General features: G+C 35.8%; 2 protein-coding genes and 1 long non-coding RNA gene across 3 annotated transcripts; 2 read left to right on the forward strand and 1 right to left on the reverse strand.

The window, feature by feature from the left end:
- Positions 1-246: 246 nt before the first annotated feature.
- LOC140775719 (histidine-containing phosphotransfer protein 1-like) lies at positions 247-1,847 on the reverse strand. Its single transcript, XM_073119126.1, has 6 exons — positions 1,788-1,847; positions 1,564-1,691; positions 1,355-1,423; positions 574-645; positions 382-454; positions 247-282 (listed from the first exon to the last, which is right to left on the reverse strand). Exons 1-6 carry the CDS (start codon positions 1,845-1,847, stop codon positions 247-249), a joined length of 438 nt encoding a protein of 145 aa, XP_072975227.1.
- A 2,586-nt stretch (positions 1,848-4,433) lies between these two features.
- Positions 4,434-6,645, forward strand: LOC140776662 (uncharacterized). Its single transcript, XR_012106908.1, has 4 exons — positions 4,434-4,550; positions 4,634-4,739; positions 5,224-5,286; positions 6,419-6,645. It is a non-coding gene; the product is annotated as an uncharacterized lncRNA (long non-coding RNA).
- A 2,812-nt stretch (positions 6,646-9,457) lies between these two features.
- LOC140776524 (uncharacterized) lies at positions 9,458-12,412 on the forward strand. The gene is made up of 3 exons (XM_073120255.1): positions 9,458-9,913; positions 10,018-10,144; positions 11,886-12,412. Exons 1-3 carry the CDS (start codon positions 9,563-9,565, stop codon positions 12,104-12,106), a joined length of 699 nt encoding a protein of 232 aa, XP_072976356.1. The 5' UTR covers positions 9,458-9,562; the 3' UTR covers positions 12,107-12,412.
- Positions 12,413-12,516: the final 104 nt, after the last annotated feature.

Consider the following 12,516-nt stretch of genomic DNA (forward strand, 5'->3'; position numbering starts at 1 on the left):
GAGTCGATTATTAGGTTGAGCACAAGGGGTGATTTATGAAGGAATTTTCATTGGGCTCAATTGTAGCCAGAAAAGATTTGGCCATTCCAATTCATTGTCTTCATGCAGCCAAACAAAATGATGGTAGATATGAAAAATAAGCCAACTAAAAGGATCTTATTCTTTAACTAAAGCCTTGCTCATTGGAATCACTAGTTCCATTCACTTGAAAGTTGAAAGCCATCACTTCTTCACCACCTGTGTCAATTAATTGTCCCCAACTGTGGTAATGAGCTTCTCCAACTACATATCATCAAAAGGAAAAATAAAATAAAATAAAATTAGCATAGCTAGATTATATATATATATATATAGAAGTGGTTAAGAAAAATATTTCCATACCACAAAAAGGAACTCAAGCTTGTCCTTCAGTAGAGAAATCTCTTCCTTAAGCTGTTGCAGATGATTCAGACATCTGTGCATAGAAGAAAGCATTATGAGAATTAAATAACTCATCAGGTCCTTAATTCAGATATATGATGTTTATTTATAGAATGCTTTAGTAAAGAAAAAGAAGGTTAAGTATATATTTACCCTTCTTTATTGATTTCTTTGCTGCAAACTTGAAGCTCCTCACAAACCTTACTAACTCTTTGGGCACCAAGACTGTAATAATTTGAATCACTTAGATTGATCAAGCACAATATGATCTCTTATCCATAGGTATATATGAAGAGAATATATGTTCATATGTAGTTAATATATGCGAGTCTAGATCTGTTACTGTATAAGCATGCTTATAACACCCAAGAATTCCTAAACTAAAAACACAAAGCTAACTAAAATTTCCCTTTAAAATTTTGGATCTAGTGAACAATTAATGTCAAAAAATTATGACAACTATTCTAAGAATAACTATTTCTATATTTATTATATTATGAAATAAGGATGTAATAATTTACTTTGATGTGATATAAATTAAAGAAACGGTAAGAAAAAAAAAAGACTTTTCATCTTTTATAAAATTATGATAAATATTTTTTGATTTGATATAATTGAAGACTAATGAGATAGATATTAAGGGTAAATTATTATTTGGGTTAGTGTTTAGTATAAGATATAATTTTGATGAATAATATTCGTATCATATAATTAACTATTATATTATTTAGCTATTATTCTGAAATAAAATGTTATATTCTAAAAATAATAAAAAAATTATTCCTTACATAATATTATGAAGTATATAAACAGGAAATAACAAGGATAAACTTATATTTTATGTTCTTTCCTATTCTCTAATAATTTTAAACTCAACAAAGTGAGGAGAAAAAAAAATATAGAAAAAGAAATATATGAATATATATATATATACCTCATTGAGCTCCCCTTCAACTTGTGAAGAAGCTCACCAACGTTGCTGAAATCCACAGTCTCCGAACCCCTTTCATTAAGATGAATAAAAAAGCTAACTTACTATTCGTTAAACCGAACTCTGAATAAAATCACAGTGTACTTAAAAAGAAGATGTGTGGATAATTATGCTGATCTAGAGATGTCATCAAGAATAGCTAGCTCACTCACAGAAGCAAAGTCAGATCATTGACAACAACTTCAGCATCCTGGAAGTAAAGCTTCGCCATTTCGACGGTAAAACCTGGATCGCTCTCTTGGCAGCGCTGCAGAACTGTGAACTGCTCATTCAGAAATCCCTACACAGAGACACCAAATAAAGATGTGATCATTTTCTCATCAGAAAATAGTGATGAAGGGATAGTTTATGTAGATCTTGTGAAACTATGTAAAACCTCCTGATATATCTCCATTTTGAGACCAGCCAGTTGCTTCTTCAACTGCTCCAACGCCATTAAGGTAAAAGAGAAAGATATGTTAAGAGGAATAGCACGAGAGTTTTGAGAGTTTCAAGCTACTTGGGATTGATTCAATTTATAGATAGATAGAAGAGAGGTTACAAAGAGAGAGGTGGCAAAAAGAGAATGTAGATAAGAGTACAGCTAATTTGCGAGGGAATTTGTTGTACTTTCTCGTTGTGGGTCGACTGTCATTGGCTGAAATTTATGGCAGATGGAAGGCTTCCTCCTATATAATTGCATGGCGTTATTCATTCACGGGCTCACGTAGATGTGCAAATTTATATATATACATATATTATAACCGCGTGGATGTTAGATTTGCCCAATACGAAGTAAGATAATAAATGTTCTCTGTCATGAAATTAATACGAGTGTATGTGGTTATACTAACAATTTGCTATCCTCTGCAAAAACTATTATAACTCTACTATAGTTTTTAAATTATTTATCAAAATAAGACACTTTTTACTAAGCAGCCACAAAGGGTTTTTAAGTAGGTCAGTTTACTAAGTCACTCTCTCAGTCACTAGACTTATTGCTAATTTCTCACTTCTTCGTTAGGATATTACAGTGTGACTCTCTTTTAAGCTATATTACTACGTGATTTGCTGTCTTAAAAATAATTTATTAAACTAATGATTTACGTCATTTGCTGACGTGGTGCTAAAATAATGCTGATAGTTTGATATTAAGACAAGTGATTCAGTTCAGTACATGCCAAATTTGCTTATAGGCGTAATGAAAATTTTGGATCAAAGATACTAGTCAATTTCTTAATCGAACTTATGATGTATTTGCTTACCGGGAAGCAGAGTTCAATAAAGTGTCTCACTGTAGTAAAATGATTATCTTCTTTTAAAAAATAAAAATAAAAAAGAGAATATAAAATTATTTTTGATATGCAAGGAAGTTACTTTTTTAAAATTTTTTTTTTATTTTTTATAATTAAATATGAAAAGTAGAGAAATTTTTGAAAGTAAGTGTCTCCTTCCCCTATTGCCAAACACTCCCTTAGGTTAATTAGACGTTGAGTATGAATTGAAGTTTAAAACCTAACTCAAAACCTTACTAAGAATGCAACCCCTAGATTTGAATTTAATTCCATGTACCTATACTAGGGCATAACTAAATTGGATTCGATCAGATATATACAAAAATTAGATCCATATGCATTTAATTTTGTCGGTTCAAACTCAAATCAAATATTAAATGGACAAGTAATTGTAACATCTATATATGATCTATTTATTATCTAATATTGTCGGACTCGAATTAGATTCAAGTCAATCCGATAATGGACTAAATTCGGATTCCTTATGAATAACCAGTATATTATGAAATAAAAATAAAATAATTTTTTTAATTCCAAAGCTACAAGTCATATATTTTGGCATTCGATTATGATATAATAATCTCACGAAAAAATGACACATAAGCAAATATAAAAGTAGAACAAATGTTATATTTTGAGAGACTAAAAATTATTCATACTATAAAGGAATTAGAATAATCAAAGGCTTCAATTTACATAATTTAAATATTGGACTATCTAACAATTATGTGTGGACTTAAAAGAAATTTTATAATAAAGCTCCGATGGATATTTAGTTAGGATCCATACTAAATCTAGACTCGATTGGATCCAAATCTATTCAAACCGCATCTAACATATTTATTATAAGGATCGACACATTAAGATCAGACTCTTGATTGTGGATTTAGTAATGGATATTTGGATCCAATTATAACCCTACCATGGACATATTTATATGTGTTTGGAGGAAAATAGTATGGCTACCGGTATAAAGATTTTGACCATTCTATTTATGCTCAATAAATATTGTGCACAATAGATTAAGTAATTTTTAGTCCACGTGGATGCCACGTAAGCACGCATAATAAAATCACTTCCTAAGATAGCAAGTTTGTTCAGCAAAAAATTGCTAGCTCAGTGAGAAATTTTTATATCTGTAATAAAATAAATGTTAAGTGCTGTGTAAGCTGCTAATCCTAATCGCTCATAGAAAAAATGATTTAATATTAAATAAAATTACTAACTCAGACTACAATATTCGGTGAGCAGAGTTAAACTAGTCAAAAACTCTCATCTCTTATCCTAGTCTTTATAATCATTATGATTTACATTTATCATTTAAATATATGTTTAATTCGATCTTTGTATTTTAATTAAATCATCAAAATATAGTAGAGATTTAGTGCCGGTGAAAAATTATTTCACCAGCTTAAATGATTTTGTTTTAATATTATATTTATTTTCAGGTACGATGGAAATATTATTGACAACGTGTTATTCTGTGTAGAATCTCTGACAAGTCCCAGGGTGTTCTTGGTGTGATTTGATACGATGTCAACTGCGATGAAGACAAGAAGGGTGCAAAATGAAAGAAAACATTGAGAGAGATTAAATATGAATGCAAGGGTGTACTTGTAGATATCCATAAAGATTGGGGGCTTATCTGCAAAATATATCCTAAACATTACCTCTTTCTAGAATCATATGCTGGAAGTAGTGAGTAGGTTGTAGATTGGAAGAGAGGAGCACGGCATGGATGGAGAGGAGCACCTGCGTCGCTGTCTGTGGATCCTTTGTCTTTGGGGTTGCTGTGAGTAATTTCTTTTTCTTTTTGGTGCCTATTTGTAGATCGATCGTGTAGTTGCAATGCACAGACAAAGAAGGTAGCAATTCTTCTCTTAACCAAAATATTCAAGCCTTATAGAAGCTCTTCTGGCGTTTTCAGACTAATCAATTAACATTACAGGAGGTGGACAAATGGAAAAGATATCACCCCTTGCCCCGTTGCTTAACAGCGTATGATCAGGAGGAGTTTTGATTGTTACAATAGCGATGAACTACTCAATTTTGCCGTAAGATGTGGACATGCTTAACTGCTTATTTGGTAGCATGTGGTTGGATGCCAAATCAGTTCATTCATTTGGTAGCTTCTCTGTACTTTGTGAAGAATCAACTCAATAGGAGTCTTTTTAATCATCTGAGCACAGACAAATCGGCAACAGATATGTCTAAGTTGTTAGCTTTAAATGGTTTAAGAGGCAAAGTGTATGTTTTTTTTCTTCAAGGATGTCTTTTGGTACTGCATTATAGTTCAGAAAGGGTGTAACATAATTTAGCCAAATAATCATTGGATAACAATGGGTAAGTCTTGGCTTGGGTCACAAAATTTTGAGTAAACAAAATCCCACATCTCTATCTGGGTTAGATAGATTCAGATTTGAGAAGCTGGTAAAAAGTGGTAAAAGAAACTCATCTTTTTACAGAATTGGCGATAGTACTATATTACTAGTAGTTTCAACTTTTCCTTCGATTTAACAAGCTATAGGTTCTTTGCAGGTCGGCTGTTCTGCACCAACTGAGACCAAAATCAGGGAAGATCTCAAGCTTTCTCTTTCTGAGGTTTGATCAGCATACTTCATCTTTTCTCTGTAATACTCTATGTTTTGTTAAGTTCACATCAAAATAATTCCGAATCCTTGGAACACAATTAAATATCTGGGGCATAATAACAATACTTTTCAATTTGCAAGTTTTTATATTGCCGCATTCACCTGAGCTGGATGCATTTTCAATGCATCAGATAACTTTTCTGTCCCAAAATTGACAAAGCCTCATGAGAAAGACTACCACCAAGTCTGAAAGTTACTTTTATTCACTTTTACGTCTAGAAATTAACACCGAGGAAGACGAGCTAGAAAAGTAAGTACTTGAAGGATGGCGTCTTTGTGGAGATAAGCAATGCAATAATTTTCCTCCTTAATGTCATCAACAAAGTAACCAGCTTGTCTGCAGTGGTCAGTAGAGACAAGAACAGTATCAAATGTACATGAATCTCTTGTCATATTCCCCTCAAGTTATTGGTAAGTTCAGTGATTTGTTACCTCCACATATTAATGTTTGCGTCGATAGACAAGCTAGTGTAATCATGGCATCCCATTCTGGTACTTCACTAGATCTCCCTTACGCTTCTTTTTCCCCAACTAAATACTCTAGGAAAGGCTCAATGACAGGATAAATCCTGTTATTCAATATTGAGTTTTTTTAAACTAGAGTACAGTGTCAAGTTTTGATCCAGATTAAAATCAGTCATCATTATATTATAGACAATTTATTCTTTTTTGGTTGCTTTCCGTTGCAATGATAGAATGCTTTGGTAAGGAAAGCTCAATATACATGCAATCCATGAGATTCTATGTATAATGTTTTGGTTCAACTTTGTAGTATTCAGTTTTCGGCTCAATAGTAACTATTGGTGCAATGGTTGGAGCAGTTACAAGTGGACTTATTTCTGATTTAATTGGACGTAAAGGAGTAAGAAGGAAATAACTCAGCTTTCAACATTTTAATTTGTTCTTACTATTTCTTAAACCTTATCTTCCTGGAATAGCTTTCAATGAGAATATCAGCTATCATTTGCATCACCGGAATAGCTTGCAATCTGTTTTGCCAGAGTATATTCACTAGCTATTTGCATTTATCGTGGATTTATCTTCTCAAGAAAGTTAATTTTAAGTCATGCTGCCATTCCTAGGGTGCTAAACCACTCGATGCTGGGACCTGGGTGGATTTCTACAGGATACAGAGTTGGAGTGGTCTCCTTTGTGGTATCTCCTTTCAGAACTATATTTGTCTCATAAGCTTTATAATCTTCAAACAAAGTCCATGCAAGAGAGGGTGAAACAAATGGTTATAGTTGTACTGAGTATTATTTGCTTCGAGATTAGTATTATATACCAGATTAATTGTCGAGTGTCTTTTGAGCAGGTACCAGTATTCATAGCAGAGATAGCACCTAAAACTCTTCATAAACCATAAATCATAAAGCGAACTAACCGAGTTTTCAGTGAAAATATTTGCTTTGTTCATCAAGAACTTCATAGCAGTATACTGCCAACAATTTTTAATTTTTTGATTTGGCTAATACGATTATTAAACAAGCTCTGTTTTTTGTTTATGTAATTTTTTGATGATATAATGTTTATGTATACTGGCATCTTAAGTAACAAATACCTTTTTACCAAAAAAAATATATAAATTAAGAGGCTAAATTATTTAATAAAGATTAGAATTGAAGGACTCATGTGTATGAGAGTGTTGGTGTTCAATTCCTAACGATAACTCCTCTCTAAAGCAAAAGAAGTAATTTCAATCTAAGATCACAGACAAGATGGACAACAGATCGAGCAGGAGATACTTGAACTGCCAAAACTCACGTTGGGATCTGCTATATAAAGAGAATTTTATTTCGTTTTTGTTTGATAGATCACGAAGAACAAGAAAAAGAAATTGCTATACTAATTAGCTATTCATTTAAATGGGAAGAAAAACAATGATCGAGACAAAAGACTAACCTGAAGTAAACTTTAGTTACAGATCAAGGAAAGCTATAAAAAAGAGAGGAGAAGAAGAGTATTTAAACTATCATCTGCCTCTTCTAGTTCTATGATTCCCTGTCCACCTGGTACTTGACTTTCCCCCTCGCTGCCGCTCTGTCGTTAACCGATCATCATGCAATGCCTCCTCGGATAGCGGCATCTAGTCCTACGGCGGAGAGGGTCCGGTTAGCCGTCGTGGCGACGGAGAGAGTGTCCAGGGAAATCGTCGCCTCGCGGAACAAGGCTACCAGGTGGAAGGCGATGATTGCGATCGCGACGAGAAATGCGAGAATCCAGCAAGCACGGAGAGCAAATTTGAAGACGGGAATATCGTCCCCAGAAATATCGTCGGGTGCCGGAACTGCCATGGCTGATCGAATTTAGTTGTTAAAGAAAGAGAGCGAGAGAGAAAGAGAGAGAGAGAGAGAGAGAGAGACGAACTGGAATTTGGAGTTAGGCGTTGGTATATATAGTTGTACGTGCGCGAAGTGTGAGTCCGAGTGAGGGAGGGATTAGGATATCTCCTAATCCTAATATGAAAGGAATCGTGTAATTTTAATTCAAATTTAATTCAACTAAGAGAGATTAGGATATTAAGAGAGACGAACTGGAATTAGGAGTTAGGCGTTGGTATATATAGTTGTACGTGCGCGAAGTGTGAGTCCGAGTGAGCGAGGGATTAGGATTCCTCCTAATCCTAATATGAAAGGAATCGTGTTGTAATTTTAATTCAAATTTAATTCAACTAAGAGAGATTAGGATATTAACAGATTTGAACCATTAGAAATCTAATAGCTCCAAACAATACATATTATGTCAAATATATATAAATATATAAATATATATAAGAGTAAATTAGAGGTAGCCTCCCTCTTCTTTTCCGTCTCTTGAAAAAACTGGACGGAAGAGTTGGGAGATGCTGCAAAGCAAATAAGAAAGGAGTCTATCTATCTATCTATCTCCTCCTCCTCTACCCCAGCCGAAGCATCCGCCTCAAATCGATCGTCGCCACTTCGTCTACCACCGCAGTCGCTGCCCCGGTGGAGATTTTAGCCATCCTGACCTGGAAACTCGGCAATGGCAGCGAGCTCGGCTCCGGCGAGATCGAGAACCCCGATCCGGCGTACACGCCCTCCCACTTGGCCCCTCCTCGCTTCGAGGAACCGGCCTTCCCGCGGCTGTTCTTCGGTGCCGAGCCCTCCCGTCCTCTCTTGGCCGTCGGCGCCGGTGGTGGTGCCTTCAGGTTGGGGTTTGGCTTACGATGTGATCGGAAGGAGTGATGGGGTCGGCTGAGGACGTCGTGGGGTCGCAATACCTCGGTTGCCATGGCGACGACTTAGCTTATCTATTGGATTGGAGCATCTTGAAGCGAAGAAATGGGGTTTTAATGGTGAAGGTTAGACGGTTCCTTGAGACCATTTCGTTGAGGTTTCTTCTCGTTTCAACTCTCCCTGTCATTCTCTGGTCGTCGATGCTCCGCGTTGGCTTCATGTGGTTATGATTTGTATGGAAATGGTCGCCTTTGTCGGCTGTGGGTCAGAGATGTTCGGTTTTGACTGGGAACCGCGGGCTGTTATAAGATAACGCTTGATGTTGATGCAAGAATATTTTTTAGGGGACATTATAGTGTACTCTCTTTTTTTGTTAGTTGACCTCACCGATCTATATATTTATAGTTAATATCTAAACTGAAATTATTATTATTTAATTATATTTGATTAAATCAAGTGTCAAAATAATTTATAGATCTTAGCCAGAGTTGAACAGAATCCGAGTCGAATTAGAAAGCTCAAAATTAATTTTGAGCCAAGTCTTAGTGGGAGCCGGCTCACTTAAATTCGACTAGATAGGCTTGACTTAAGTATAATATTTATTAATATTATATATAAATTAATTATTAAATCTTTATCTAATGGCTATAATTAGATCTTTAATTATAGTAATCTTAATTCTAAATCTAATAAAAATATCATAACAAACCCACCCAATCTCCTCCTCCTCCTCCTCTTGGCTAAGGCTAAATCTAATTATAAAGTTGTGGTGATTGTATTATTAAGCTTATATCAATTTCGTTTAGAATTAATGAAGAAATCAAGTAACCTGGGCTTCAAATATAGTTGACGAACTGGGCTTGGGCCGTAGTACAAAGACAATGGAAGGCCTCTCCAGTAAATTCAACTAACTGGAGACTGGAGAGAGAGAGAAGTATTCCAAAACTCAAAAAACTTGGGAGGTATGTCTCTCGCGGTCTCGCCCCTTTCTCTCCAGTACAACGCTTTCTCTTCGTAACCCCCCCAGCCATGGCCTCCTCTTCGCCGCCGCCGGAGGAGAAGACGGTGCCGGCAGTAGAGAGCCTAATAATAGTACACAACGTGGCGAAGCGCCACAACGTGGGGACCCTCGCCCGTAGCGCTACGGCGTTCGGCGTGTCGGAGATGGTCCTCGTTGGCCGGCGCGACTTCAACTCCTTCGGCGCCCACGGCTCCGTCTCCCACGTTCGCTTCCGCCACTTCCCCTCCCTTTCCCTCGCCGCTGCGTACCTCAAGGTCGACCGCGGATGCGACATCTGCGGCGTTGAGATCGCGGACGGCGCCCTTTCGATCACGGCCCACCCTTTCAAGAGGAGCACCGCCTTCCTTCTCGGCAATGAGGTCCTTCTCTATCATTTCCTCTTATAGATTTGTTTAAAAAAAAAAATTCGAAACTTAGGGGGGTGTTCTTGTTTGCTCACTCTCTTTGCTTGGTGAGGTAATAGGGCACGGGACTATCGGAGAAGGAATGTGAGATCTGCGACTTCTTCGTCTACATACCGCAGTACGGCGGTGGGACCGCGTCGCTTAACGTTACCGTCGCCGCCTCGATCGTTTTGCACCATTTCGGAAGTAATTTCTATATTCTGTAATTCTAATTTGAAATGTTATGCATCTTTGCTGTTGGTTTTTTTGGCTATCTGCTTCTTTAAGGTTTCAGCAATCAAATGTTGTTATGATTGATGAACGATAGTTTAATAAACTCCAAGGACATATATTTTGTATTGAGTTCTCCAGAAAGTAGAAACAAGCCAATTCTCTGATGGATGGAGAAGTTCCATCCTAGAGATTTACTAATCAAGAAAAATCTTAATCTGATTATAGAGTTATGACTACGTTGTTCTCATCGTTTCATATTGTGAAACAATTTTTTGTAAAAAACTTGTCAAGGATTGAGACAAAGAGAAGGTAAGAAGACATTATCTGATAGTGTATTCATTTTTCTACTGGCTATGAACATTGATGAAATAAATTGCCAGTCAAAATAATGGAGTTTTCATAACAAACTCTGATAGAAATTGAAAAGGACGCTGTCAACAAATTCATGACTATGGGAGGCAGGAACATCATGTCCAATATTTTATATGTATAAAAGATCTTACTTTTAGGAGCTATCTCTGAAGTTGCATAACATAACTAATTCATTATAAATTTTCTTTTCTGCTGCAACTTTTGAAGCGCGAAGGGAAAATATCCCTTCTTTTTTATCAACAAATACTTATTCTGGAAGTGGAGAATTTTTTTTAGCGAGTTCACCTACTTCAGACTTTGAATTGCTGAAGAACTTTCGACAGTAATTTTCACCGTTATAGTTAAGCACTATTCATGAAACCAAATGAGTGGAATCACTATAGTTAAGCACTATTTATGAAACCGAAAAAATAGTCTTCTTCTATAACAAAGGATGTGGGGGAGAAGTCTCTGTATCGGAAAAAGAATTTCTTTGTATATCTCCTGATCATACATTATCGGTTAGCATGTGTGGAAATGCCCTATACATTATACACTAACAGGCACTCTGGTGCTAGGTGTTATAATTCAGATGGAATACCATTTTAATGATTATCATTTTTTTCTGAGTATGGATCAGTCTCAACTCATAGAAAGAGGGATCTCCAATTCAGAGTGGTGCTGACCTATATTTGTTGGTTTAACTGTTTCTGCTCATTTCAATCTACTAGTCCTGATTCCATATGAAGCAGTAACTGATGACTTTTTTGAGAAGGAAAGACAAAGACAGTTTGAACAAGGAAAAAGAATGGAAACATGGAAAAAAAGAAGCTTATGAGAAGTTTTATTGACTGTCCTGTCGTTTATATATCAATTTCTTTATCTTTTACTGCATTATATAAAAATAGAATATATTGATATTTATTTGCAATATTCTAAGATGGTGTCCACTCTGTTTCCTGTATCAGCATTGTAGAAGTACAGAACTCGTATAGGCTTGTATTACTGTGTCTTACCTTACTCACATATAGGTCCAGTTTCCCCGATGTTGTGAATTCAAATGGCATTTGGTGTTCAGAGATGCATGATAAGACTTTTGTACGATTGATAGAATGTGTAGGTAATTTTTCTTAATTTTGATTACAATTTGTAGAAACTGAACAGACTATATAAGAAATTTAATTAGTTTTTTGTTGCTTAGAGTTTATGACTGTAAATGTGACTTAAGTCAAATCACTGTCACCAGCCAGGGTTAATTGCTTTACTTATCTGAGAATCTACAAAGCTCTCGAGCAATAATTTTGATGTTCAAACTTTGTTTTATTGTGATTTTCTTTTTCTAATTTCCTTTATCTACCTTCAGCTTGGGCAGGTTTTCCTGAACGAAGCCGAGAAGGAAACAAGTTTATTTTGGCAGACAAACCAATCAAGCAGGCGAGGAGGAATTATTGTGCAGAATCTATCGAGTCCGTCATTGAGGAGAGGAAGTGCAGAAGAGAAAATGCTTGTGCTGACATTTTTGAAGATACTGCAACCAATGGTTCAGAAGCAAGAGATCTTCTGGAAGCAATGTTTGCTGATTAGTTACATCATCTGCTGTTCCAAATCATTCTCCTCTCAGAGTGAGAGAATCGGCAGAAGCTGGTGCTCACTGCTCACCATGTTCTAGCAGAAGGAAGGGCCAGGAGCAACTGCATATATTATCTAACTGGAGAGTGGTAGTTACTCAAGAAGTATTTCTGGTAGACCATGAAGTAATTTTTTTTTCAAAATAAAATTCTGTAACATTATTTGTGTTGGTTTTATTTCTTGCAGCCTGTTAATCACTTTCTCCAATAATGATATCATCTCTACGAACACCAGGATCCAGATTATCATTATCTGTTGAAACATTTTTTTATGGCAAAAATGGCTCTCTTTTTAGTCTTTTTTATTTTTGATAAAGTTAGCAATGGCACAAAACTTTAACAAGTATCTGATAGTATACGTGAAGC

This window comes from Typha angustifolia, chromosome 14 (genome assembly GCF_048772165.1).
Source record: "Typha angustifolia cultivar Huaian chromosome 14, ASM4877216v1, whole genome shotgun sequence".
Lineage (NCBI taxonomy): Eukaryota > Viridiplantae > Streptophyta > Magnoliopsida > Poales > Typhaceae > Typha > Typha angustifolia.